The sequence below is a fragment of the Labrus bergylta genome, chromosome 2, assembly GCF_963930695.1.
Source record: "Labrus bergylta chromosome 2, fLabBer1.1, whole genome shotgun sequence".
NCBI classification, from domain to species: domain Eukaryota; kingdom Metazoa; phylum Chordata; class Actinopteri; order Labriformes; family Labridae; genus Labrus; species Labrus bergylta.
The window spans coordinates 37,163,422-37,189,554 of NC_089196.1; the positions used below are offsets into that span (position 1 = coordinate 37,163,422).

General features: G+C 39.7%; 1 protein-coding gene across 1 annotated transcript in view; it reads right to left on the reverse strand.

Moving 5' to 3' along the window:
- Nucleotides 1-2,150: 2,150 nt before the first annotated feature.
- LOC109977176 (deoxynucleoside triphosphate triphosphohydrolase SAMHD1-like) overlaps nt 2,151-26,133 on the reverse strand; it is a 168,099-nt gene continuing 144,116 nt past the window's right edge. The window contains exons 19-21 of the mRNA XM_065962599.1: nt 4,327-4,431; nt 4,094-4,200; nt 2,151-2,784 (exon numbers count right to left, since the gene is read on the reverse strand). Of these exons, the coding sequence (XP_065818671.1) occupies nt 2,742-2,784; nt 4,094-4,200; nt 4,327-4,431 (255 nt within the window). The 3' untranslated portion in view covers nt 2,151-2,741. The remainder of the gene's footprint in view (nt 2,785-4,093; nt 4,201-4,326; nt 4,432-26,133) is intronic.

Below are 26,133 nucleotides of genomic sequence, written 5' to 3' on the forward strand. Positions count from 1 at the left end.
TACACACCCACACACAAAATAACAACACATTAACAGTATTATCAGTCTCTCACAGCATGAACATTTGGGATTTAGAATTACACCTTCTGCATACAACACTTAATGTGTGGTGAAATAATATATAAACTCAACCTGTGAAGCATGTGAGGGCAGTCAAAAAACTTCTAAAGGACAGATTAAAACAATATCAAGTAGTTGGCAGTTATGATGAAGTAATGAATGAGTGTTAACATCTTTACAGGAGAATTTATATTTGTTGACTAATACTAATACACTGAAATCTTAATAACGTCTTGGCACTTTATTTTAGAAAGTTAAAAACAGCTTCTAAATGTTTATGGAGAGCTTATAAAATAGGGCGAAAGTTAAGTTCATCAAAAATGATCTTCAAAATAGAGAAGGTCCCAAATTGCAAATTGATGTGCGGTACCTTCCACTCTTTAATCAAACATAGGCAAATTACTATTAACACTTTGTTTTAATTCTCCACTCATGAAGAAGAAAAGGCTGCAAGACAATATATTTTTATATATATATTTCTACTGTATATTCGGGTGTGGGTAAGTAAAAGCACGGGAACAACTTCTGCTGTGCGTCTCATACGTTTAATGTCCGTCCGTAACAGAGCATGACATATCCAGACTGAACAACAACAACAGTGACACCTTACTTGTCCTAAAGCAATATCACTCCTCAAACCGTAACCATGGGTAACCTTAAAGGCATAGTGCATCATATCAAACAGATACTCTTGTACAGTACAAATTGTAAATATAAATGAAATTAGCATTAAATCAAATAATGTATATTATCTCAACCTAATCAAAATAAAGATCTATAAAATAATACTTCACAAAAATAAATCTCATCTCCATCTTACACTATCTTTGAAAGTCTTGACACTGGCTGCCTCTTTGTCTTCATATTGATTTTATTATTGTCTAAAGCACTTGGCCTCCCACCAGATTAACTTTTCATAGATGATTTCAGTTTATGAACCAGGACGACCCCTCAGGTCTTCTTGTTCTTCTCTGGTTCTTCTTTTAGTTGTTCCACAGAGCAGAACAAAAACCTTTTGTGATTCTGCGTTTTGCTGCTCTGAGACTTTGGAACAGACTTCAGAGGATCAGAGAATATTGAGATTTTTAAAAACAATTTAAAAAACTCATTTATTCAGTCTGGCTTTTCTATATGACTTAATCATTTTAAGGCTTTTAATTTACTATATTTTAATCAATATTATTCATCTCTACTTTTAAATTTACATTTTAGTGTTTGATTTTAGGTTTTTAGTATTTATATTTATTAATCATTGTGCTGATTTTATTTCTTATTGCTGTTATATTTTACAAACTACCTTTTGTCAGTCATTTTTCCGCTCCTTTGTAAAGGACTTTGAACTGCAATTAGATTTGTACCACAGGTGATATATACAGTGTATATATATATATACATATATATATAGATGCATATGGTTTGATAGATTACACAACGTTGAACTCAGGATTATCTCTGATGTTTATTTTGAATACATGCAGATTTTATCAGATATGAACCCATCACAACAGGAATACACTTGAAAGGTTCTCATAGATGCATTATGTAAGAACCAATCGTCAAACAATTATAGCTTCACTTAAAGTGTGTCATACATTTAAAAACATTCATCATCCATTGAAGAAAGGTAGTTGATGGATACATTTAAAAATGTATTGTTTAATTCGAATTTCAAGTTTTTAGATGCAAATAAAGGTTTTCACAAGTTCCAGTTTTTAAAGTAAGAATCATAAACTCAAAAGAAGAGCACATTATAAAACATGCCCAAAATAAGACTCATTTTAAAACAGGTTAAAATTGTATTGTGATAATAAATGCTGCAGATACAAAGTAATATAAGATAATACCAGTCACCAAAACATCACTCATGATCATCTCTCATTAAACACCACTCAAAGACAAATAATCTAATCTCATGTCCTCAATCTTCAAACGATTAACATCAAAACTAAAACACCACTGAGTATTCTAAATCCCTAAATAAAACCACAAGTGAAATATTCACTCCATTACACATGTTGGGAGTGCTTTACATCGTTCCCCGACCAAAAAGAATTCACAACCTACAAAGCATAATGTGAACAAAAGCTGAATCAATTCAGAAACATGCAGTTTATATATTCAGTTTGAGACAATGATTGTTGGATTTCAATAATGGCTTTCTTTACCTAAATGGTATTCAACAGCCATACAGCTGCTAGCTGTGTAAGTATCCAGTGTCATGTGTGTCTATGTATCAGTTTAGAGATCAGAAATTCAAATCCAGAAGCGATCCAGATCCAGTGATCTTTGAGATATGGCTTTATAACTGATATATATTTTCCTTACTGTTAAAAAAAAAGTATCCAATTTTTTCTGTATCAAATTTTGAATGGGTTTTCTGTGTGAGTCGATAGAACCGTAACACAGTGAATTAAATGGGCCAATGATACTGTTTCATATTGACTGCAGGCCCCGTAATTGTACAGAGTGGTATCATATATTATGATTTATCTTTGTCCTCAGAATAAAAACATGTTGTGTGTTGTTGGAACTGATTTTTAAACAATCAATTTAAAAGAATGATACAGCATGTATATGATAAAAGCGAGAAAAAACATGAGTGCTAGGTCTGAATGCAAATATTATTCAGTGTTATTCAATTGTTTGGTAAGTTCCTTGGTGTCAACTTCAGGAGGATCGCTCTAATTACCCTCAGGTCCAACCAGATTTGGCTCCATCCTTAACCTGCATGTTAATACAGACACAAAAGTACATCTGTTTTAAAGAAAGCAGTGCAGAGTAAACCTAGTGAGAGATAAACTGAAGAAGAAATGATTCTATTTAACTAACAATCCAACAATCAACTTATTTTAAATCAAAACAATGCACTCATCATGCAGATCCAACATCTCGCTGGTGAGAACTTTCAGTTTTTGTAAATCTCAAGTAATAAAATACATTATTTCAAAGTTTTTGTCCGTTGGTAGGAAAATACAAAAGTTTGAAGACACCAATGCTAATTTAGCATCAAAAAAAGATCAAAATCATATATATGCAAAAAAAAAAAGAATCCTGAAGTTTTGTTTCACTATGCAATCATTCCCTCCCTGCTCATTGTTCCATTATAATGCTCATATATTAAAACAGCCTTTCAATGTAATAAAACCACTAACTGCATATATTAATATGTCACATACACACCCATTCAGAAAAGTCAATTTTTACAGCAGAAATAAACATGTTTACAGCCCGATTCAAAAAACCAAATTGGTCTGATTATCTCATGTCTCAATCAGCACACACTGTATGAAGAGGGATTTTTTTTTTAACATGTCCGTTTTTCTTTTAATGAAGGATACGCGTTATTCACAATAAGACCCGTAGCTTATAGGCCTGGGCTAAAAAAACTAAAAATGTTATCAAAATGTCATATCAGTCGACATAATTATCACAATAATTGTCAATCATTTTTACTTTCAAATTTTCAAATTTAAAAGCTGATTTTTGCTCCTGAGTGAAAGTTGAAGAAACCAGAGGGTTGGTTAATCTTTTGGTTTCACTCCCATGCTGCTGTTGCTTACCTCTCTTAACCTGAGGGCCCCAAACCAGAGTCCTGCACGGTTCCAATACAGGTCAGTAAAATTGTTTCAGTACAGAAACCTGACTGACTGTCTAGACTTGCTGTCTAACCTGGATGCAAACCAGGACAAAGGACCAATAACATGTTGGAGTGTTGCTCACTTTGGCAGTATTTTGTTAAGTTAAAGTATCAAATCAATTAGAGTAGAGCTTCACCAGCACAGGTAAGCATATGTTAACCTGAAAGGAAGACCGAAGGCTGAGGATGCTAGCACAGCTAATGTTTTCCACACTCAGCAAATTGTAGATCACATGTTCAACCATATTAAATAAACTGTACTCAGTGTGGACTGTTTTCTATTTACTTTAGCCAAATCAACTGGTTTTATGTTCAATCAACAGCAAGTTAGTTGATATTGTATCCTTTAACATCTTAATATTCAACTATTATCTAAGGATTGGAAAATCATTGTACCACTGTTTAAAGTGCTTTTTGGCAGCCTCCACACTCTGTTCATCAATCTTCTTACAGAAGACCCTGATCAGCTGCTCAGAAAAGATCATTGTGCGAATCCTGGATGCCTGTAAAGATTGACAGCAGCTTTAATTTGAAAGTTATGGTGACATAAGCTGCCTTACAAATAATAGACAGAAGAACTATTGAATGATTGTGAAAAAAAAACGTTTTAATCAATAATTAGTTCTGACATTTTCTGGGGACATTGGCTTTGCCACGTCAGGCTCCTTTTTGCTGTAGAAATGCATATGTCCAACAGGGTTCTTGTCTTTCATGCCGTAGTCCATGTTAATGACCTAAAAAGAAGGTCAAGAGTAAAATGTGTGCCATAACAAACTCTGCAACATCTTACAAATCAAAGAATCAGCAAAACTGAAGATTTTACAAAAAAGGTCAGATGAAAGAAAGTAAAAGAAAACTCACCAGGATTTCAAAGTCCTCTGGTTTCAGGTTGTTTTCTTCCTCGTCAGGGAGGGGTTGAGCCAATACTTCTTTCCAGCCAGTAATCTGGCTCTTGACAAGGAATCAGAAAAAAAATTGTGGAAAAGGATATAGATTCAAGATTTTTTGCATTTTAAGTTGACAATGTAAGCAACTTGGAATTCAATTCACATTCACTCAAAAAACTGCACCAACTTAGTGTAAATGCGTTTGACTGTAGGGCTGCATGGTATGATCTAAGCATTAATTTTGCTATGTGTGTAAGTGCCATGGTAATATCCCAGGACGTGTGTTAGTCCATGAGCACATAAAGTGTAGAGGGAGAGAGAGAGAAGGGATCACATGCAGTGTATGAAGATGAACTGTTCTTTGCTTAGAAGTTAATGTCACAGGGCTCTTGATGCAAATTAAATGTAGCTTTGAAAGTATAAGGGGTTCTTATTTGTAAAAGAAAATAAACTTGAAGACCCAAATAATAATAAAAATTTTAATAGTATGAACATGAAAAGAAAACGCAGTTTCCCCAATATCATGCAGCATTAGTTCAGTGAGGGTTTTAGATTTGTATGACAACGATATTATAATTGTATGATAACGGTGCATGAGATCATGTGTAATAAATGTAATGAAACACAAGAACACAGACTTACTTTCCAATCCTTGATGGTCTTTGGCTTTCTCTCACCAACAAACTTGTAGATCTTTCGAGAGACAATGTTTTGCAGAATCTCTCTTGCCTCTTGTAACTCAGGACGGGAAGACTTCAGTATTTGCTCAAACACGTTGTCTAAAAGAGTAACAGAGCAACAAGCAAACGATTAATAATTTTACACACAAAAAAATTAGTGAATTTAATTCAAACACACTCAATAAATTGTAAGACTTGGCATATTAATTTATAAGTCAATACAAATTATTTAACATGATCTGGTTCATTTACATGTGCATAATTAAAAAGTGCCTACATCAATTTCCTTTTCAGATTGTTGGGTGTAGTGCATTATTTAAAACAATGTCTTGATATTTCTGAAGTCTGAATTTGCTTCAATGTAAAACATGAGCTAACAGCACACATTTAAATCTACACACCTGTGAGCTTTGTGTAGGCCTCCATGTTCTTAAAGGCTGTAGAGAGAGTGAACATCCTCCCTCCTGATCCTTCAATCTCAATGTGACCGTCTGCTTTCAAAAAAGCCTCTGCAATCCTGTATGTTCATATCAAACATATTATTACTGATGAGATAGTGAATCATGACGCAGATCAAATAATGGAAATCTTATAATTGGAGTACTAAGATCTGAAGGTAGACACTTACATATGTTCAATGACTTTGTTTACTCTGTGCTGATAGGCTCTTTTGTGGAGACGGTGTCTTATGTAGAACAAGTCGTACATATTGTCCTCCTCCTGTTGAGGTTAGGACTGTAGTTTAGTCATAAATAACAACATTATCAGTTTGCTTTCAATTATCTGTTTACAAGCTCAAGTTTGTCATACTATGTCTCTGGTGCAGATAGTTTTCCTGCCATCAACCTCACACACTCTGGCAAACTGCAGGAAGCGATGAAAGTCAAAGTTGTTCTTGATTCCCAGGTCGGAAGAGTCCCTGAGTAGTGTAATGGGGAAAAAATATATTTAGCAGATGTGTTAGAGTAATTCTAATGTGAACTGTGTGACATTTCATGAAATGCTGGTTTAGATTAAGCATCATGTGTTTGGATAACCTTTGATTTCTACAAGGATGACTCTACATGGACTAAACATTCCTCTGTTCAGGTTGATTGTGTTAAACTGCTTATCTCCTACAACAGGAGCTTGTCAATGTTGTTGTTTCCTCTTTGACATGTATAAAAGGAGACTTCATTCTATATGTCATTTGAGCTACTCTGCAGTGTGGTCACCATGATACACTCTGTACAGTTTCTTCTTTCCTACAGCTTCTTGTAGGAATAAAACCTCACAAAGATGATTGGGGTTTTAGTCTTTGTTCGTATTCTCACGGGGGAAATATTTCCATTACCGTAGAGACAGATTAAGGCAATGTGAAGAAAATAGGTGTATAGAGGGAAACTGAATTTACTGTTGAGTGCTGTATCATTTTAAAATAAATCATGAGAATAATGCATTGTTCAGGGTTAAGAATTATTTTACAGCACTTCATTAAAACCTGACCTGGCCAAGTAGTCAAACTTGTCCACATCAACGCCGTTTCTTTTGTTGGACACAATTTCGTAGAGGAAGGACTTTTCTTCTGGGCGCCCTTAGAAATCCAACTGCAGGGATGACGACACAAAGCGAATCAGGACCAGTTTTATTGACACGTATGTTGTTGTCAATAAATTTACACTGCATAGAAAACATATGTAGGACCATTCCACAAAACAGAGATAAAGCTAAAATATGAACACAATAAACTATGTACATGGAAAAGCATGACAAACAAAACAACGGTTAAATTTTAAGATCTGAGTTCTAGGCAGAAGAAAAACTTTTTGTCACTCTTCTTGTCCGCCTTTATACTAAGGAGATGTTACAAAATAGTGACATTAGTGACATTGCTGTAGGACACAGACTGATTTATGCACAGATGAGAACTTGCCTTCTGGTCTTCAGCAATCATCACCTTAATGTTTTTTGCATGTTCAGGTTTCAATCCATGCTTCGCTTTCATCAAATCATGAAAAATATTGCAAGAAGACAAGGAACAACACAAATAGCACAACCAACATTTGCAGAGAAGATCTCAAAACGTGTGAATGTAAGAAACACTTTAAATGTCAGAGTTCCTAAAGTTCCTCAGAATTTGACAAGTGACTTAATGTCAGCCAATTTTCTGTTGACATATACTGTATACAACATCCTAACAGTCTTTATCAGGGTTATTTAGCTAGCTGAACTCAACCCAGAGTCAAACTGTTAAGCACAAGAGTTTTTGGGAAGGTGATCATGCAGCTCAGTTTTCCCTCCAAATGTTTTTTCACACCTGGGTTGTTTGGAAAAGTTGTTCTGAAACCATAGCCCGGTTTGTTTGATAAATATGTGAACACAGCAATCACACTATTTTGGCTCCTCAACTTTTTTGATCTATTTTTTTATTGAATGGTGCACTGTGTGCTCTTTTTGGCTATCTTTGCTCTTTGCTGCCCGTTGTGGGATGAATAAAGTTTTATCTTCTCTTATCTTATATTCATACAGTATCTTATCCGACTTCTGAATAACATAATGAGGTGAACTTGCCTTCTGGTCTTTAGATTCCTGTAGAGGTCCAGCAATCATCTCCTTGATGAATGTTATGTCTTCTTCAGGTTTCAGTCCATACTTCTTCATCACTGGTTCAAGATTATTCTCTTTCAACAGGTGGTCTAGCATGTCACAAGAGCCCTTTTCATGCTGCGAAACACACAGACTCATAAATGTGTCAACACAAGATTTAATACATAAATACAATAATCCCACATACTTAAATTTCCCCCACATTTGAAGAGTATATCTCAAACGTATGTATGTAAAACAACTTACAATGTCAGAGTTCCTAAAGCTCTTCAGAATTTGACGAGCCACTTAATGTCAGCCAATATACTGTATACAACATCTTAACAGTCTTTATCAGGGTTATTTAGCTAGCTGAACTCAACCCGATGTCAAACTGTTAAGCATAAGAGTTTTTGGGAAGGTAATCATGCTTGTTTTTTCACACCTGGATAGTTTGGAAAAGTTGTTCTGAAACAAAGGGGCGTTTCCCCTTTAGCCCGGTTTGTTTGGATGTAAACACAACAATCGCACTCTTTTGATCTAATGTTATTGAATGGTGCACTGTGTACTCTTTTTTGGCTATCCTTGCTCTTTGCTGCCCGTTATAGGATAAATAAAGGTTATCTTCTCTTATTGAGTGACAAAGAGACGTAAACAGATCTAGAAATCCCTTCTGCTTTTAAAAGAGGTCCCTGTCATAAAGAATTACCTCTCTTGAACCATGAATTCAATTATTATCTTTGTTTGTTGTATCTAAATCTCTGAATCACCAGGATTAATAGTTAAAAAATAAACATTTAGTAAAATCTCATAGAGCTTCTGAAAAGCGGTAACATGTCAGATAAAAAGTTGACATAATATTACCAAATTGAATAATGAGGGTCATTTAGCAACACAAACTACACCGTTCATTGTTATTAAATAAATAGATCAACATCCTTGGAAATGTGCATAATCACATTCTACCTGAGAAGGCAAACAAAAAAGAACATCCTGGATTTTGTTTCAAAAGAACAAGCCAGTGGGAAAGGTACATGTGCTTCAGTTTTGCGGTTCCTCTGTATTTCATTTGTCATATTACAACAGAAATAAAAACTTCTTACCTTCCATTTCTTTAATTTCCTCTTTTTTTCCAGTGCTTTGGGGAGGAACAGTCCATCATACAGATGGGAACAGGGTCCATGACCTTGAAATGGATAGATAAATACAGGCGTAATCCACTGATAGTGTACAGTCAGTATGTCTTGTTGAGTTTGAACGGATTACTCCTGAATCTAAACTTGAGAATATTGCTTACAAGAAAGACTGTTATGTGTTTGTAAATGTATGCATGGTCTGGGTGGACTGTGGTACCGAAACGCCCTCTGGGTTAAAGTTTTCTGAGTCTAAATATTATTTTTAAAGATTCAGACCCTCCAGTTCTTATCAGAGTCCCTTTACAGACCGAGCTACCACCACCTCACCCCACCCTCATATTTTTTATTTATTAATGCAGAAGCCCTTGCTTTTTTGAAAGATGGAAGGGTTATTTCTGGATCATTTCACTTTCATTTTACTCTTTTCATACCCAATAACATAATTTATAAACTATTATATGTAATATTGAAAAGGGATGCATTACTCACCCAGGTCATGACAGAGGCCAGCAATCTGAACACAAAGGACATCTCTGACATCGATTTTGAGATCCGGCTGCCTTGACCTGAGAGCCTCAGCAAGTTTTCCTGCTAAGTATCCCACGCTTTTTAGACCACAGAAAACATATTTTAAAATTATAACGCAGTTATCACAATTTATTATATATATTTTTATTCATATTTTTTATTCGATCCATACTAAGACAGGCACTGTTTTCTGCCTTTATTGGTTTTACAAGGTGCTTATGTGAAAACCATGAGTCTTCTCCTTATTTGGACTGAGGTCACCTGTGGGCTGAAATCTGAAAACTTGCTTACTTACCCGATCGAGTGTTCAAAGCGGTTGTGAGACGCTCCAGGGTAAACAAAGTAGACACCTCCAAGCTGCTTTATGAATCGAAGTCTCTGGAACTGAGGTGTGTCAATGATCTTGATGAGGAGTGGGTGTAACTCTATGCTACCATGGATGGGATCATTAAACACCTGGCAGAAAACAAACAAACACAAGCTAAGAAAAATGAAATGTGTAAAACAATACACCATGAAGACCAGCTCAAGATTGTCTTGAGGGCTCTGGGAGGTATAGCATAAGCATGAAATGAGCCCAAGAATAAAGCTGATGTTACAAAGAACGTTTTTTTGACTTTACCACTGGTTGGGATATTAAACATCTAGTAGAACAAAGAGAACAAAACATTGGACACTGAAAATGTCCTTTCAATAGAAAGCGTGTCTTCCTATTCCTTTTTTTTTAAGTATTGAAGGAAAGGAGAACAAAGAGGGTTGGTTTGGATAGTAAAGGTGCACAAAGCTAGCTGTCCTCACCACTGGTGGGGATAATAAGCATCTAGAGAACAAAGTTAATTTGTTTGTTCTGTTTATTCTCTCTTATCTCTCCAGCCGCAAAAATGTGGTGTGATGTGTGGTAAGACGTGAAGTATTTTACCTTGGTGATGATCGGTCTGTAGAATAAAAAAAAAAGCATTAACAGTATGAAGAAGTGCTGAAACTTCCAACTTAAAGTGATTTCTTTATAAAGTTGGGATATTGTAAACTGGTTTAACAAAGACAGAGGTACTCACTGTTCTGCCATTTTGCCCCGTCTAGATAAAAGAGAAAGAAGTCAGTCATTTATTAAGTAGTCTAACCTCAGTTTTACACAAGCTAAAAGGCAAAATTGGGAAATGAAACCATCAGTTTAAAAAAACGATACAACTTACCAAAAGCCAACCATGAATTTAATCGACTATAACACACACACACACACACACACACACACACACACACACACACACACACGCATGAATGGTCAAATAAATGGCATGTCAGTCTTTATCATGTAATGTGCAAGTTGTATGAGTTACATACTTTGTACTTCTGCTTCAAATTCTCCCACCTCTTCTTCAGGGCGAGGACGGGGACTATCCCCTCCACCCCCATCTCTTTTGCACATGCTCTAATGAGAAGTGTAGTGTAATTGTAATGGGTTAAGACCAGGATAAAATCACCTTTAAGATTATCTTCGAGTTAGATCATCACACGACATAGCACTGACATTGACTGTTAAGGCAAAATAGTATAGATTGTGAGCCCATATAGCCTGTCGTAGCTCTCGACAGCACCTATCCATGAAATCTACACATGCAAGTGGTATAAGTTACTCAAAACCCTTGCAGCGTTCCGCTGTCCGGTGAACAGATTGCTGTTCCGGGCTCTCCACCGGATCAGCTGCCGCGTGTGGTCATCTGTAACTGTGCAGTCAAAGCACTTCAACATCCACACAATAATAATGAGTAAATGTTTTTGAGCTTCTGATAACTCATTACAGGGTCGTGATATGCACTATGGTTCAGTGAATAATACAAAACGTGACATTGCATATAAACAATTTAACAACTTCACATTTGAAAGGCACGTTGCCCGAACCAGCTGCATCCATGGCCATTTGTTTTGCTTTGGAAGCGCACGTGAAGTGCCCATAGGAAGTGACGTTTTATATTTACGTTTCTCGCACAGCATTGTGGGAGTTAGTATACAATTCATTGAAATGTTCAGTATACTGCACGGACCCAAAAAATGCTGAAAGCTCCATACTGAATAGTTTGTACTGCATACTAAACTGGGCCCTTTCTGAATTGTCACAGTTCAGTAGGCAGTACGTACTATTCAGTATACTGAACTCTCGTGGTCATTCAGTGGTCATTTTTTGGGTCCACATCAGTATACTGAACATTTCAGTATGGCGGCCCATCACCATCGGCTCCGTGATCCTAACGACTCTGTCCAGCGTTCTGACTAGCCGGTTGACTGAAGTGTGCACCCTGCACCCCCGCCAGAGGGGCTTCATACCAGCCCCTGGTTGTTCTGAGAACATTGTGGTAGTGGATGGCCTCATCAACCTGTGTAAGAAAGACGGCGGTTCACTGGCATGCATCTTCATTGACCTCTCAAAGGCCTTCGACTCGGTGAATCACTGCCACCTGGCGGAGGTGCTGGACAAGAGGGGGGTTGATGAGACGCTCAGGGAATTCATCAATGACTCCTATAAGCACTGCTTCACTAGGATAAAGTCGGATTGTGGTCTCACAGGGAAGATCAGGTTGCGCAGGGGGGTTAAGCAGGGGGACCCCATGTCTCCCTTGCTTTTCAACCTCGCAATCGACCCTCATCTCCGCCTTCTGGAGGAGAAGGGGGCGGGAGTAACTGTGAAGGACTTGACGGTTTCATCCTTGGCCTTTGCTGACGACTTGGTCCTCCTGAGTGATTCCTGGGACGGCATGTCCAGCAATCTGGCAATCCTCGGAAAGTTTTGCCAACTGTCGGGGCTCCGAGTCGACCCGGCAAAGAGCCATGGATTCCTTATTGAGAAGAGAGGCAAGACAAAGATTTCTATCAACAACTGCCCACCCTGGTGCATTGCTGACACCCCCATCCACATGGTGGGGGTGGGGGAAACTGTGACTTATCTGGGGATCCAGATAAACCCAATTAAAGGAGTTGTTAGGCCGGACTTACGGAGCAAAGTGCTGTTGATCCTGCGGAGGATTTCCGAGGCTAAACTGAAGCCGACGCAGAGGGTCGACCTTCTTAAAATATATGGTCTCCCCCGGGTGACATATATCGCAGATCTAGGAGATGTGAGCCGGGCCCATCTAGACGTCTGTGACAGGGACATTCGTACCAAGGTGAAGGCCTGGCTCCATCTGGAGCAGTCGCCCGCGGACGGTCTGTTGTACTCAAGGGCTCGTGACGGGGGTCTAGGGCTGGTTCGGCTCGGAGCGTTAATTCCGGCCATTAGGCTCTGTCGCTTGTCGCTAATGCTGACCTCCGGGGATGAGTACACGAGGGTGGTATCCGCTGCCACCCTCCCGCCCAAGCTGCTGGAGTTGGTGAAGCTGACGGTCGAGTCTTCTGCTGGGGTTGACGGCGGCTCGGAGAATGATTCGCCCACCGCGAATGCTCCCCCTGTGTCTCCCTCAGCATGGCGGCATGCTGAATTCGACAGATGGAGCAAGCTAAGTTCCCAAGGTGTCGGCGTCTCGGTCTTCCGGGACGACTGCATAAGCAACGCCTGGTTGTGCAATCAGGCCGAATGCCTCCGGTTCGAATCTGAAACCATCACTGCCTTGAAGCTTCGGTCCAATGCGATGCCCACGTTGGTGTCTGGCGCGACGGGCAGGCCAACGGCTCAGAACCTCCTGAGCTGCCGTCTATGCAAGTCACATCGAGAAACCATGCGGCACATTGTCAGCTCCTGCCCGGGGCTCCAAAAGAATAGGATGAGTAACCACAACAAGATCTTTGAACTCCTCGCTAACGAGGCAACCCGCCGAGGCTGGTCTGTAGACAGAGAGAGGAGGATGACCACCCCGGCCGGGACAGTCGGCGTCCCCGACCTCCTTATGAGGATAGGACCCCAGGCCATTATTGCTGATGTAGCGATCGGCTTCGAGGGCTCAGAGGACACCCTCAGTGATCTTGTCAACTGCAAGTATCACAAATACAAGCCCTTTGCCAAGGTAGCTAGGGGTCTTCACCCATCCCTATAACGGGTTCGTGTGCAGGGTTTCCCCATCGGAGCGCGGGGGAAATGGCACGGACCCAATGGTTCTCTACTGGGAGCCCTGGGCCTCAGTAAGTCACAGAAGAATAGCTTCGCCAGGCTCTTAAGCAAAAGAGCCCTGCTCTTTACTATAGACTTGTTTAGAACCTTTTTCAAGATTGTCCTTTCCAAACATCCGTTCATGACTCGAAAGCCTAGTAGCCCCAGATCGAGCGAGGCTTGAGCGCGCTGGGGTCCCACATGTGCGGGTGCGGCAGCTGACAGTCCTGGTGGCTGGCAGTGTGAGTCCGCATTACGCGTGTGTTCTCCAGTGGCGCCCTGTCTTTCTCAGTCCCCCCCTTGGCTCGTGGCGGGGGGGGGGACAATGGACGGTGGGGGTTTTCGGGGGAAGCCCGTTGGACCTGTATGGCGGGCCCGGCCGCTGGTAGCCTATGGCTGGCAGCGAGTCCGGGTTACGAGTGCAGGGCTGGCTGGTGCCTTTGTTCCCCCCCACCGACGACGGCCGGTTTGAGCGTTAACTTCCTTGGCTAAGCCTCTCCCTAACCTTGGCCCTAACCCCCCCCCCCCCCCCAGGGCCACAAGCCATGTACTGGGCTGTGGCTGAGTGAAACCCAGGACTGTTTCTGTGGGCATTTTCGGATGTGATCTCTGCTCTCGGACGTTCTCCACTAAGGCAGGGCTATCTAATAATAGACGGTCCCAACACATGGTGGCTTTTCACTGCGATTCCCAGACAGCAACGGGCAGTGATCGGGTTTCCAAGCTGAAGTGGAGTGACGCTGAGGATAAGTATCTGTCCAATTTCCTGGCAGTGACAGGAGAAACAGCAGCGGCCCTGGATGAAGCTGTCTCTCACCTGGTAGGTTGAAGTCGTTCCCAGGTTAAAGCCAGGTGTAGGAAGCTTAAAAAGTCTTCTGTGTTGGTTGCCTCGGTAAGCCCCCGCAACACTTTAAATGCCGAGCTTCTAGCCCTCGAAGCTCCTACACCTGCGGTCCCAGCGATTTCCGTGTTGTCTCCGGTTCTGGCGCAGGCGGGTCAGTCTGCTACCACCAGGCGGGGCTTCTTTTCAAACGATATCCGTACCATAAATAGTTATGTGTGGGCCATCCAAAGATTGCTCCGGCGGCACTGCTTCAGGACCCCTTACATGGCTGTTCAACGTCAAACGCTGAGAGCTAAGGGGGGGTGTCAAAGGGCATGGCACACTTGCAACAGACGAAGCGGACAGTGCTGGACCTGTCTGAAGTGGCTGGCTGGCCGCACGTGAGGCCGAGCCCAAATCAGACTTGCATAGCAAGCATTCCCTGGCCGCCCAGGCAACTACCGAGCAAATAGAGACAAAGGGAGGAAGAGCCTTAGAACGAGTCCAGGACCTTCCCCAATCCTTCTCTGTTGAAAGACACCGGGGCTACCACCTGTAACTCTCCAAGGGAAAATCTGTCTCCCTGGCAACACCACGCTGGCAGCTCCAGTTCGGACCTAACCGGGGTCACAAGACAGGGAGGGGAGTTCAGAACTGACCAGCGGCCTGGCCCGACAGGGGGGATGCAGGCTCCAGAAGAGTCACACAAACCCCCTGCCTATGGAAAAAAAAGAAAAATGTAATTGTGAGCTGTGTATACAGAGCACCTGGGTTCCAATATTAAAACATTCAAGAATAGTATGGAAAGATTGTTTACCAAGAAGGATCACAAAGTTGTGTTCATTTGTGGGGATTTTAATTTAGATCTGTTAAATCCCAACAAGCACAAACTGACTGAATTTATCGATGTATTGTTCAGTATGAGGTTTTTTTTTCCACTAAACCAAGCAGAATAACATCTCACTGTGCAACTCTAATAGATAACATATTCACAAACAGTGGGTTACGACTAAATGACATCAGTGACCATTTGATGGTTTTTGTAATGTTTGTTTGTGATGATGTTAAGTGTTAGGATGTTAATAGGATTAGATACAGGAAAATAAGAACAGAAGAATTTATAAACAAATTTAGAAATGCATTACTAACACAAAATTGGAAACAAGTGTTTAAAGAGGCTGATACCAACAAAGCATATGAAACATTCCTGATAACATTAAAATCATTATACGATGAACACTGTCCTTTGAAACAATACAACAAGAAGCAAAAATATATAGATAGGCCATGGATGACAAAAGGACTTCAGAATGCATGCAAAAAAAGAATACCTTGTATAAAGAATTCATAAAATTCAGAACTATAGAACCAGAAAGTAAATACAAAAACAAATTGATTAGTATTATAAGGAAACTACCCTCAGTATTTTAAAGACAATGATTCAACTGTAAGCAATATGAATGACGTGGTTAATGGGTTTAACTGTTTTTTTGTGGGACCAAAACTGGCAGAAGAAATCAATAATCCACAGTCAGAAGGAGAGAGGAAGGTTGTGGATTTGTTAGACAGCAACCCAAACTCAATATTTTTGAAAGCAGCTGATGAAAATGAGATTATTGACATTGTTAGCAAATGTAAGAATAAAAGGTCTACAGACTGGAATGACATTGATATGGCTTTAATCAAGGTAGCCTTTGGTGTAATTGTAAAACCCTTAACCTATATTTGTAATTTATCTTTTAAAACTGGTGTATTTCCATGTAAAATGAAAACTGCCAAAGTCATCCCACTATACAAAGCTGGAGACAGAAATCAATTTACTAATTACAGGCCTGTGTCTTTACTCTCTCAGTTCTCTTAAATATTAGAAAAACTGTATGTCAGTAGATTGGATAATTTTATTGAGAAGCACAAATTGTTGGTTGAGAGTCAGTATAGATTCAGGTCAAACAGATCTACATCCATGGCATTAATGGAGTTAATTGAAGACATTAGCAGTTCCATAAACAATAAGAAATTTGCAGTGGTGTATTTATAGATTTGGTGGTCACAGCAGAAATGAGTGAACTAAAAACATGGTTTGATTTGAATAAATTATCATTAAATTTAAACAAAACCAAACTTACGCTGTTTGGAAAAAGCAAAATCAATACACAAGTAAAAGTAATGATAAATAATGTTGAAATAGAAAGAGTGTATGTGATTCTTGATCACAAAATCAGCTGGAAACCTCATATAAAACATGTGAGAGCAAAAGTAGCACAGAGGATTGGAGTGATGGGGAAAGCAAGGCACGTTTTGAAAGGGAGAGCACTGTATATTCTGTATAGTTCACTTGTGTTACAATATTTAAATTACTGTGTGGAAGTATGGAGCAACCCCTACAAACAACCTTACAATCACTAAGCACACTACAAAAAAGAACCATTCATATAGTAAAAAATGTAGGATATTATGAACACACCAATATAGGGTTTTAAAATTACACACCTTAAAGTTTGGGGATCTGGTAGAATTTAAGACTGCACAAATAATGTATAAAGCAAAAAATAAACTGCTACCTGTAAACATACAGGGGGGTTATAACTTTAGAGGGAAACTAAACTTGAAACAGCATTATACTTGGACCAATTTAAAAAGTATGTGTATTTCCATTTTTGGGGTGGTTTTGTGGAATAGTCTTGACGAAACAATTAAACAAAGTATGAATATAATGCAATTTTAAAAAATGTACAAAAGACATATTTTTGAAAAGTACAGAAATGAGGAAGGAGAATGTAAATCTCACAGATGTTAATGGCGCCTGTTCATTTTGTACTTTGTTTTGTTTTGTTCTGTTTTTCTTAATAGCTCGATTGGAGTATTTTTTTTGGATTGTCCGTTTAGTTTATTTTATTGGATTTTACATTTGTTAATGATGAAGAATGGGGGTAGGACTTGACAAGCCTAGGCTCCTTCCTATCCCTTTTCGAACGGGTCAAATGTGTATTATATTGGAATTGGCTTTTTTATTTATTTTTTTATTCATTTTCATCTATTTTTAATCATTCGAAAGAAAGAAAGAAAAAATTATTTCCTGTCATGTTCACAAAACACTCCCCTGTGGTTTCTAACAATAAATAGAATCCAATGAATTTCTTATGAAGAATTAAAAGGATCAACATATCTGAGACACCCTGTAAAAAGCTGGGACAGGACAAGCCAACTTTAGTAATAATTATATAGATATATATCTATTTATATAGATATATATCTATATAATTATATTATACACACACATTATTACTGAAAATGCAATTACTAAAATTATTGCTGTACAATATGTAGCGTATCTACTTTTTAATATCTACTATATATAACTCGGGGCCTTGTTAAGTAAGAAAACTAATATTACTTGTACTAATTAATGAATCTATAAATCTGTCTCATATCATTGGGATGAATTCTCAAGTAGTAAAAACCATAAAATTACACAGACAAAGAACTGAAATTTTATATGAAAGTTTAATAAAGAAAAATGATGATCAGAAGAATATAAAGGAAGTGCAAAGGTAATATCAGTATAATTACGACAGTGATATAACTAATAATAAAATTGAATGGTTTAGATTGTCATGGAGAGATCCTTATGTCAAGTTTGGAGTTTAACTATATTGTTTAAGGGATTTAACGAAGTGGGATTTTGAGAAATAAAAATAAAAAGGGAACTTAATAAATTTGATGAAGTGGACTCTGAGGCTTTGATTCGGATACCACAAGCTTGACTCAACACCCCAATGCTCCCTTACTTATGCGTAGTGTTCAATTGAACTCCGCCAAATGGTACCAAGACTTCCCGTCGAGTTCTTTCGAATCAGGAATGCCGGTGGCCCACGATAACCACCGTAGCAGGTCCAGTCGGAGTTGACAATGAGATGGGTTTGAAGAAAAACACAGCGGTCCAAGCAGTTGTCCATGGGTCCTTCTCTCAGCGGCTCAAAGAGTCTTAATTGACGCTCATTGATGGTCACTTGTAGTCAAGGGTGAGAATAGAGACGATAATGTTCTGGGGGATGAATGAGCAATACTTCAAAAAGAAAAGAAATCGGCGCTCAATCTTAGGCTGTAAGAAAAAGCCTTAGAATGCATGCGTGAAGAATCAGGGTTGGTTTAAGTTGGATTGGAGCTCTGCAGGTCCTGCAAATCCGGACTTAAATTCAAAGAGTTTCGCGTCGGCAAAACATTAAGGAACAACATGGTTCGAGAAAAGAACTAACGAGAGACGTCTATAGAGGGAAGAAAGAGTTTCAGAATACAATTTGCAAGAAGAGAAAAAAAAAGAAAAAAAAGCCCTGAGCTCCTGAGAGACGAGCTACTTATCCTGAGGATGACTTTACGAAGGGGCTGGGCCTAATATCTAACCTGCCTCCGATGTTTAACTTTTATAATAATCCACTCCGAGTTCTTTACTTATTAATAGCATTAATAGGAACTTTGATCATATGAACACCACCATGTCAATATTTGTATGTAGGATTATTTCCAACGTTAAATATTTCAGACAATTATGCAATGAAATAGACATTACGTCCAACCTGAAGACGGTTAGACGATTTCTGCCTCTATGGGAATGAAATCAGCATTATACCATTCAGCATTCAAAACAAAACACATTAATATAGTATGACGGGTATGTAGTCATTTCTTAAAATACTAAATTTATAACTATGACAAAATCACAATAACTATCGTACTTCCTCCGTCCTGAAACTCAGGTTGGTACAGCGCTCCTGCCACTAGGGGGCAGTAGTGCTCCACGCAAGATTCAAGTAGAGTCCATCAGGTAATGTGATTTAGTTTTCCAATATCTAAATTCGTCATAAATGATAGTAACGGAATCTAACTTGCATGAAAGTGTTAGTCTTGACGTCATGGATACATATATCCAATTCAGGGATTTAACCAAAATTATTTTATAACAGAAATGGATTATGTTGGTTAAGGCAGTTTGTTCAATGGGTCTAAAAGCTATTAAGTCCGTTTGAGATAGTCCAGATCACATCAAAGGCCTCCCCTACCGTGTTGATTAACTCGGCAGACGGCTGTCTTCCTGGGATTGTTTATTCAGAGATTCGTTCGCAGTACCCAAGTGGTCTGGTTCGCCAATTTGGATTAAAGGCTTATTGTTTTTTTTATGACGTCCTGTTCTTTACATTCCGATGCAAAGTGTCTTTCACACTTAATCGCATGAATGGCTTTTGTTATCAGTAAACAGGAAGAGTGGGGGTTTTCATTCATGTCCTGTGAGTTTTGGGTTGATTTCAGGTTAATATGTTACAAATGTGTATGTGTTTGTATCAGATGGAAGGCGAAAGTAGCAGCAAAAGCAGGGAAGACAGAAGGATCAGAGAGAGAGAGAGAAGGCACAGGTGACCAGGTAATAAGGTCAAAGAGTTAAAATGTTGTTAAGCAGGCTAAAAACATATAGTTTTAGTTATTCATAGGTGTGATCGTGTGATTTTCCTCACAGAGAGAGACTGGCTGAGAGCAGCATTCCAGTCTGTGGAGAGGTTTCAGATGAGCAGGTAAAAATGGTAATGCTCTGAATTTAAAAAAAATCAATAGTGTACTTACCCTCAATGTTCTTTCTCACTCATTACTATTAGTTCTATTTAACAAAAAGTTATCTATGTAATTGGAGTTACTTAACAGACAGTTCTTGTTTTTATAATTTCTCTATAAGATGACCGAGCCACATGAGCTGAATACAGACAACAGGGACAGACAAGTCGATAATTCAGACATTACCACCTGTACCAAGCCTGCACAACCTCATCCCAAGTTTATTGTTGTGCAGAATCGAGCCAACTATGTTTTATCCTTTCAACCTTTCATTTAGCCCGACAAGGGTTAGCTTTAAGAGGTCATGCTCAGGGAATGGGAAACCTGTCCCAGCTTCTTAAAGACAAAGCAGAAGATGATCCAGCCTTTCAAAAATGGTTGGAGACACATAAGCAGGATTACACCAGTCCGCTCATACAGAATGAGATTCTCAGCCAAATGAGCAATGACATAAACAGAGGAATAGCTGATACCATTCGATGTCATCCAGTCACTCAGTTCGCTTTAGTTGTAGATGGAACACAAGATATCTCAGGCAAAGAACAAGAGTCATTGTGTCTCAGATATGTCTTAGACACAATGACTTAATTCCTCTTGAGGAATTCATCGGATTCTATTCTGTGACAGAAACCACAGGGGAGTGTCTTGCAAACATGGCATTAGACATACTTTGCAGGTTAAACTTGCCTCTGTCAGCATTACGTGGGCAGACGTATGATGCACTGCCAATATATCTGGCAAGTACTCAGGTGCACAGGCTCTGATCAGACAGAAAGAGCCCCTAGCTGCATATGTGCACTGTGGAGCACATCGTGTAAACTTGGTCACACAAAAGGCCTGCACAGCTTAAAAAATGGTGAAAGATGCACTTGACTGGGTTCATCAGTTGGGAACCTTATGTGGACTTTCTGGTAAATATAAAGAGATGTTTCATCAGATTGCTACATCTGATCATGGTACCTCCACGCCAAACTAGATGGACTGTGAGACAAAGTGCCATCCGGTCTGTGCTCACACAGTATGACTCTGTCCTCACGTCCCTGGGGGAGATGGCAGATAACAGTTCACCTAGTGCAGCTACTGCTAATGGTCTCCAACATCAATTCATTCAATTCATTAATTCATGGGTCTTGTGGTAGCAGAAGCTGTGGATGGAGAACTAGAATGTCTGAGCACTTCTCTCCAAAGAAAAACAAAGACCATCTCTGGTATGCACAGGGCTGTTGGTTGTGTCCAATCAACTCTGAGAAGCAAGAAATGATGATGCTTTTCAAAGCCTTTTTGAGAGGGCATCTCACATGGTGGAGTCTTTGGACTTAGAGCCCATTACAGTGCCACAAATCAGAAAACCACCCAAGCGCTTACATGGAGAAGCAGATGCGTACAGGGCCAAAACTCTAAAACATAGAACACTACAGAGTAGTGGGAAAACTACTGGGAAAATAGATTCTGTGTTGAATGAATATCCAGAAATTAACACCCAGTTGCTTGCAGTTCAACTACCCATGTTCAGACTCAACTCCCCATGCAGTTGTAGCACAGATTATTACAGGTTTGCCAGTAGAAGTGTGTGGTTTATTCACTGAGGTCGAAACTCTGGTCAGGTTGCTCCTTGTTGTACCAGTCTCATCCTCTGAAGCAGAGAGGAGCTTTAGTGCTCTTAGAAGGTTGAAGACTTGGCTACGTTCAACCATGACACAAAAAAGGCAGAACCATGTCGTAGTTTGCCATATCCATCAATATAAGTTGGACCTCTTAGAAAGAAAGTCAGTCTGCAAACAGTTCATTTCTGTTTCAGAGATGTAAACACATTTTTGGTGATTTTATTTAGACAAAGAATAGAAAAGTTAGCAAGTTCAGAAAATGACAACAATTTGCTGCAATGTAAAGTTCAGTCAAGTATACAATCCTGTTTGATTGTAAGGTGTGTTGTGTTGGAAAGTTGTCTTATATGTTGCTTTGAATTTTATGGTTAAAACTTTTGATTGTTGTGAATGTGATTTATGTTATATTTTCACTATGCTTGTGATCTGTCTCTCTACTGAGCGGCTCATGCAGCCTGTATGTGTTTATGTTTATTTACTTGGGCAAATAAATGAAGTTTATGTTCGTAATATTATATTTATATATATGACTATGTCTATGTGCATGGCGCATCTGAGTACCGTGAGCTGAGCGCAGCGTCGCACATGCTGTCTGTGCTCTCTGCACGGATGTTAGAAAATGTTCCGCATGGGCAAAGTGCTCCAATTGGACGCACCAACATCTCAATGCACCCGATTTGAGGGAAGATCAGATAACAACAATTGATGTCACACTTTTTTGGGCTCTTTAACACTTTAAAGACCTACCAGGACATTAAAAGGAAATTTAGAAAGGTTTTTCGATCACCTAGCAACTGATGCTGATGTGCATGCTCTTCCACTGCTCTGTGCCCTACCCTACGGTGAACACAGGGCATACCACTTCCTTTCTGAAAGCCCATTTAAGCTGCTAAACACAACTAAGTGTCAAAGATTGACATGACACAGTACTGTGTTCCTATTAGAACTTGCATGCATGACCAAAAGGAGAATTTACACTGCTCATACCAAAAGTAGCTATCCCTTTACATATCTGGCTTTACTCTACTGCGGGCAGTCGTGTTCATCACTTGGAAATGTTCGATGGGCATTATTGATAATGAATTCTTTGAGTATACACCGGTTAGTATATGAATGAATGGAAGACTTTATTTCGAACCACAATAAGATAATAAATATGGATATTGATGCACAAACTGGACACAAAATACAGGGAAAAGCATAAAAACTGAGAAACATTGAGTGCTAGAAATCATAATTTTTTTGTTTCAAAATCAGATGACCCCAGTCAACATACATTTAAGTATCACCATGTTTCCAGCAAACAAATCTGAGTGTATTTCACAACACATTACAGGAAAGGTCACCTGATAAATTTAGTAGTTGTCCAAAAGCACCAATATGCTGAAGCAATTTCTAATCAGATGTCTTCACAGCTGCCTCCACAACAAGTACAAAAAGAAACCATCCAACCAAAACTTAAGGAGATCTCTTTTTGCTGATTTCTGTTTCAGGTGTGCATTCACAACTCCTAAATAAATACACTCGCAGACCTTGGAGTTCTAAAGAGAAAGAAGCAGTTTGGCGCCAGCTAGGACAGAACACTATTCTACAAAGAGATCCTGGTAAAGACCTGTGTACCAAGGCTCTTGATGTGGAACCTGTGCTCAGAAGTTGAGACTGGAAGGATGTAAAAAAAGTGCATAATGTCATCGCTGAGAAAAACTAAGAGGAAGACCCAGATCTAACAAAAAAATGATTTATTCAAAATAAAGATCAAAAGTCCACAACAAAACACATAAACAAGGAGCCATGAAGAAGCACAAGGAGACACTAATAAACTGACAACCAGCATACACTGACAACTGACAAACGACAAACGACAATGAACTGACACAGAGGGCAAGAAACACAGAGACTAAATAGACAAGGGGTTATCAGACACAGGTGAAAACAATGAGGGTAATCAAGGCAGGGAGAAACACAAGACCAGAAACATTGAGAACAATACAAAATAAATCATGAAACACTGAAGACACACAAAACTCAAGATTCTGACAAAACACACTAGAACACAGAGATACACGAGGATAATAAATGACAAAATAAAACAGAAAACACTGAAGACAAAACTAGGAAACCATCAACACTGGGATAAAACAGGAAACTCAAATACAAAACCAAATCATGACAATCGCAGCTAGTAAAAGGAAACGGTTATAGTTCATGTTTTTTTTTCTTACATTCCTTTTTTGGGAACAATTGGAACTGATCTGATGTGTCGAACAGCTGCATGAGGGCAGAGAGGCTCTCTCCACCTGTTGAAGACTCAGAAGGTATGAACTTAACTTCAGAATCCTTAATATCGTATCGATATTAAAGATAAAGATAAAGATAAAGATAAACTTTATTGATCCCCGTGGGGGAAATGTGTGCACTACAGCAACTCCAGAAAACAGGGGGCGGGAATATACTTATAAAAGTTAAAAACAGATCAAACATATTTACATCATTTAAATAAAAAAATGCAATAATGTAAAAAAATACAATAATGTAAATGTAAAAATTACACAGTAACTTGTTCTTAAAAAAAACACACAATGTGTAGCATGAGGTAGTGATGTTGTTAAAGAGTCCGATTAAACAGTCTGATTAAACAGTCTGATTAAACAGTCTGATGGCAGATGGGATGAACGACCTGCGGTAGCGCTCTGTCTTGCAGGGTGGGTGTCTGAGTCTGCTGCTGAAGGAGCTGCTCAGGGCCCCCACAGTGTCATGCAGGGGGTGAGAGGGGTTGTCCATGATGGATGTCAGCTTCACTAACATCCTCCTCTCACCCACCTCCTCTACAGAGTCCAGAGGACAGTCCAAGACAGAACTGGCCCTCCTGACCAGTGTGTTCAGTCTCTTCCTGTCTCTCTCTGTGCTCCCTCCTCCCCAGCAGACCACTGCATAGAAAAGTGCAGACGCCACCACAGTGTCATAAAAAGTCTGTAGCAGAGTCCTGCACACTCCAAAGGGCCTCAGTCGCCTCAGCAGGTAAAGTCAACATTGGCCCTTCTTGTACAGGACGTCGGTGTTGTGTGACCAGTCCAGTTTGTTGTTGAGGTGAACACCCAGGTATTTGTACGTCTCCACCCTCTTGATGTCCAAGCCCTGGATGTTCACCGGTGCAGTCTGTGGTGACTTCCTGCGGAAGTCAATCACCATCTCCTTTGTCTTGCTGGCGTTGAGCTGAAGGTGGTTGAGCTCACTCCAGTCGACAAAGTCCATGATGACCTGCCTGTACTCCTGTTCGCTCCCCTTAGACACACACCCCACGATGGCTGTGTCATCGGAGAACTTCTGCAGGTGGCAGCTCCCAGAGTTGTAGCATAAGTCCGAGGTGTACAGGGTGAAGAGAAAAGGGGAGAGAACTGTCCCCTGCGGGGCCCCTGTACTGCAGACCACCATGTCAGTCTCACAGTCCTGAAGCCCCACGTACTGTGGTCTGTTGGTGAGGTAGTCCGTTGTCCATGCAGCCAGGTGACAGTCCACTCCCGCCCTCTCTAGTTTCCCCCTGAGCAGTGCAGGCTGGATGGTGTTGAAGGCACTGGAGAAGTCAAAGAACATGACCCTCACAGTGCTGCCGGTGTTCTCCAGGTGAGTCCAGGATCTCTGCAGCAGGTAGATGATGCCGAGGATGTGGGGAAACAACATTCACAATGTCAAAGTATGACTTGTAGAAGAAGTGAATATTCAGCCTGTTGAGGCCCAGAACTTGATCAAAAGTGAGAAATTAGACTACTGTCCAAATCACAGAGTAAGCAATTTGAATTCCTGGCTCTTGATCTTGAGGTTTCAAAAAGGCTTCACATTACTGTTGCAGGCTGCTATAGAACACCTTCAGCAGTCAGTAACGCACTTCCCTCCTTTATGAACTTCATATCAAAAGTAAATACTAATGAAATTGTTCTAATTGGTAATTTTAATTGGAACTGGATGAGTCCAGAGTTTGATGATTTTAAGGCACAATGTGACTCATGGAATCTTTTTCAGATTGTTGGTAAACCAACTGGACCCTCTCTGAAATGTCCTGATAAGTCATCTTTGCAAACGGTATCAGTGAACACTGTGCTATTGCCAGAGTGAGAAACACCAAGCTCCCTAAATCCAAACCACGGATCATTATAAAAAGAAATATGAAGCGTTTTGTGGAACAGGTATTTTTTCATGATCACTTTGCCTTTGACTGGGAGAAAAGGAATCTTATTGATGATGTTGAGAGTGCATGGAAGTATTTTTGTGATGGTTTTATAGGTATTGTTGATAAACACGCTCCTTTAAAAAATACAGGGTAAAAGGTCGTGATACTGCATGGTTTACTCCTGACTTATCTGTGTTACTGAATGAGTGCAATGTAGCTTGGGCTAAAGCATGGGTTCTGGCCTGGACTTCGATTGTTTGTTTTATAGACGACTGCAGAATGCTTGTACATTGTGCATTTCCACAGTGAAACGTCCACTAATCTGAATAATCCCAGGTTGTTCTGGAAGACTATAAAGTCATTATCTGGAAA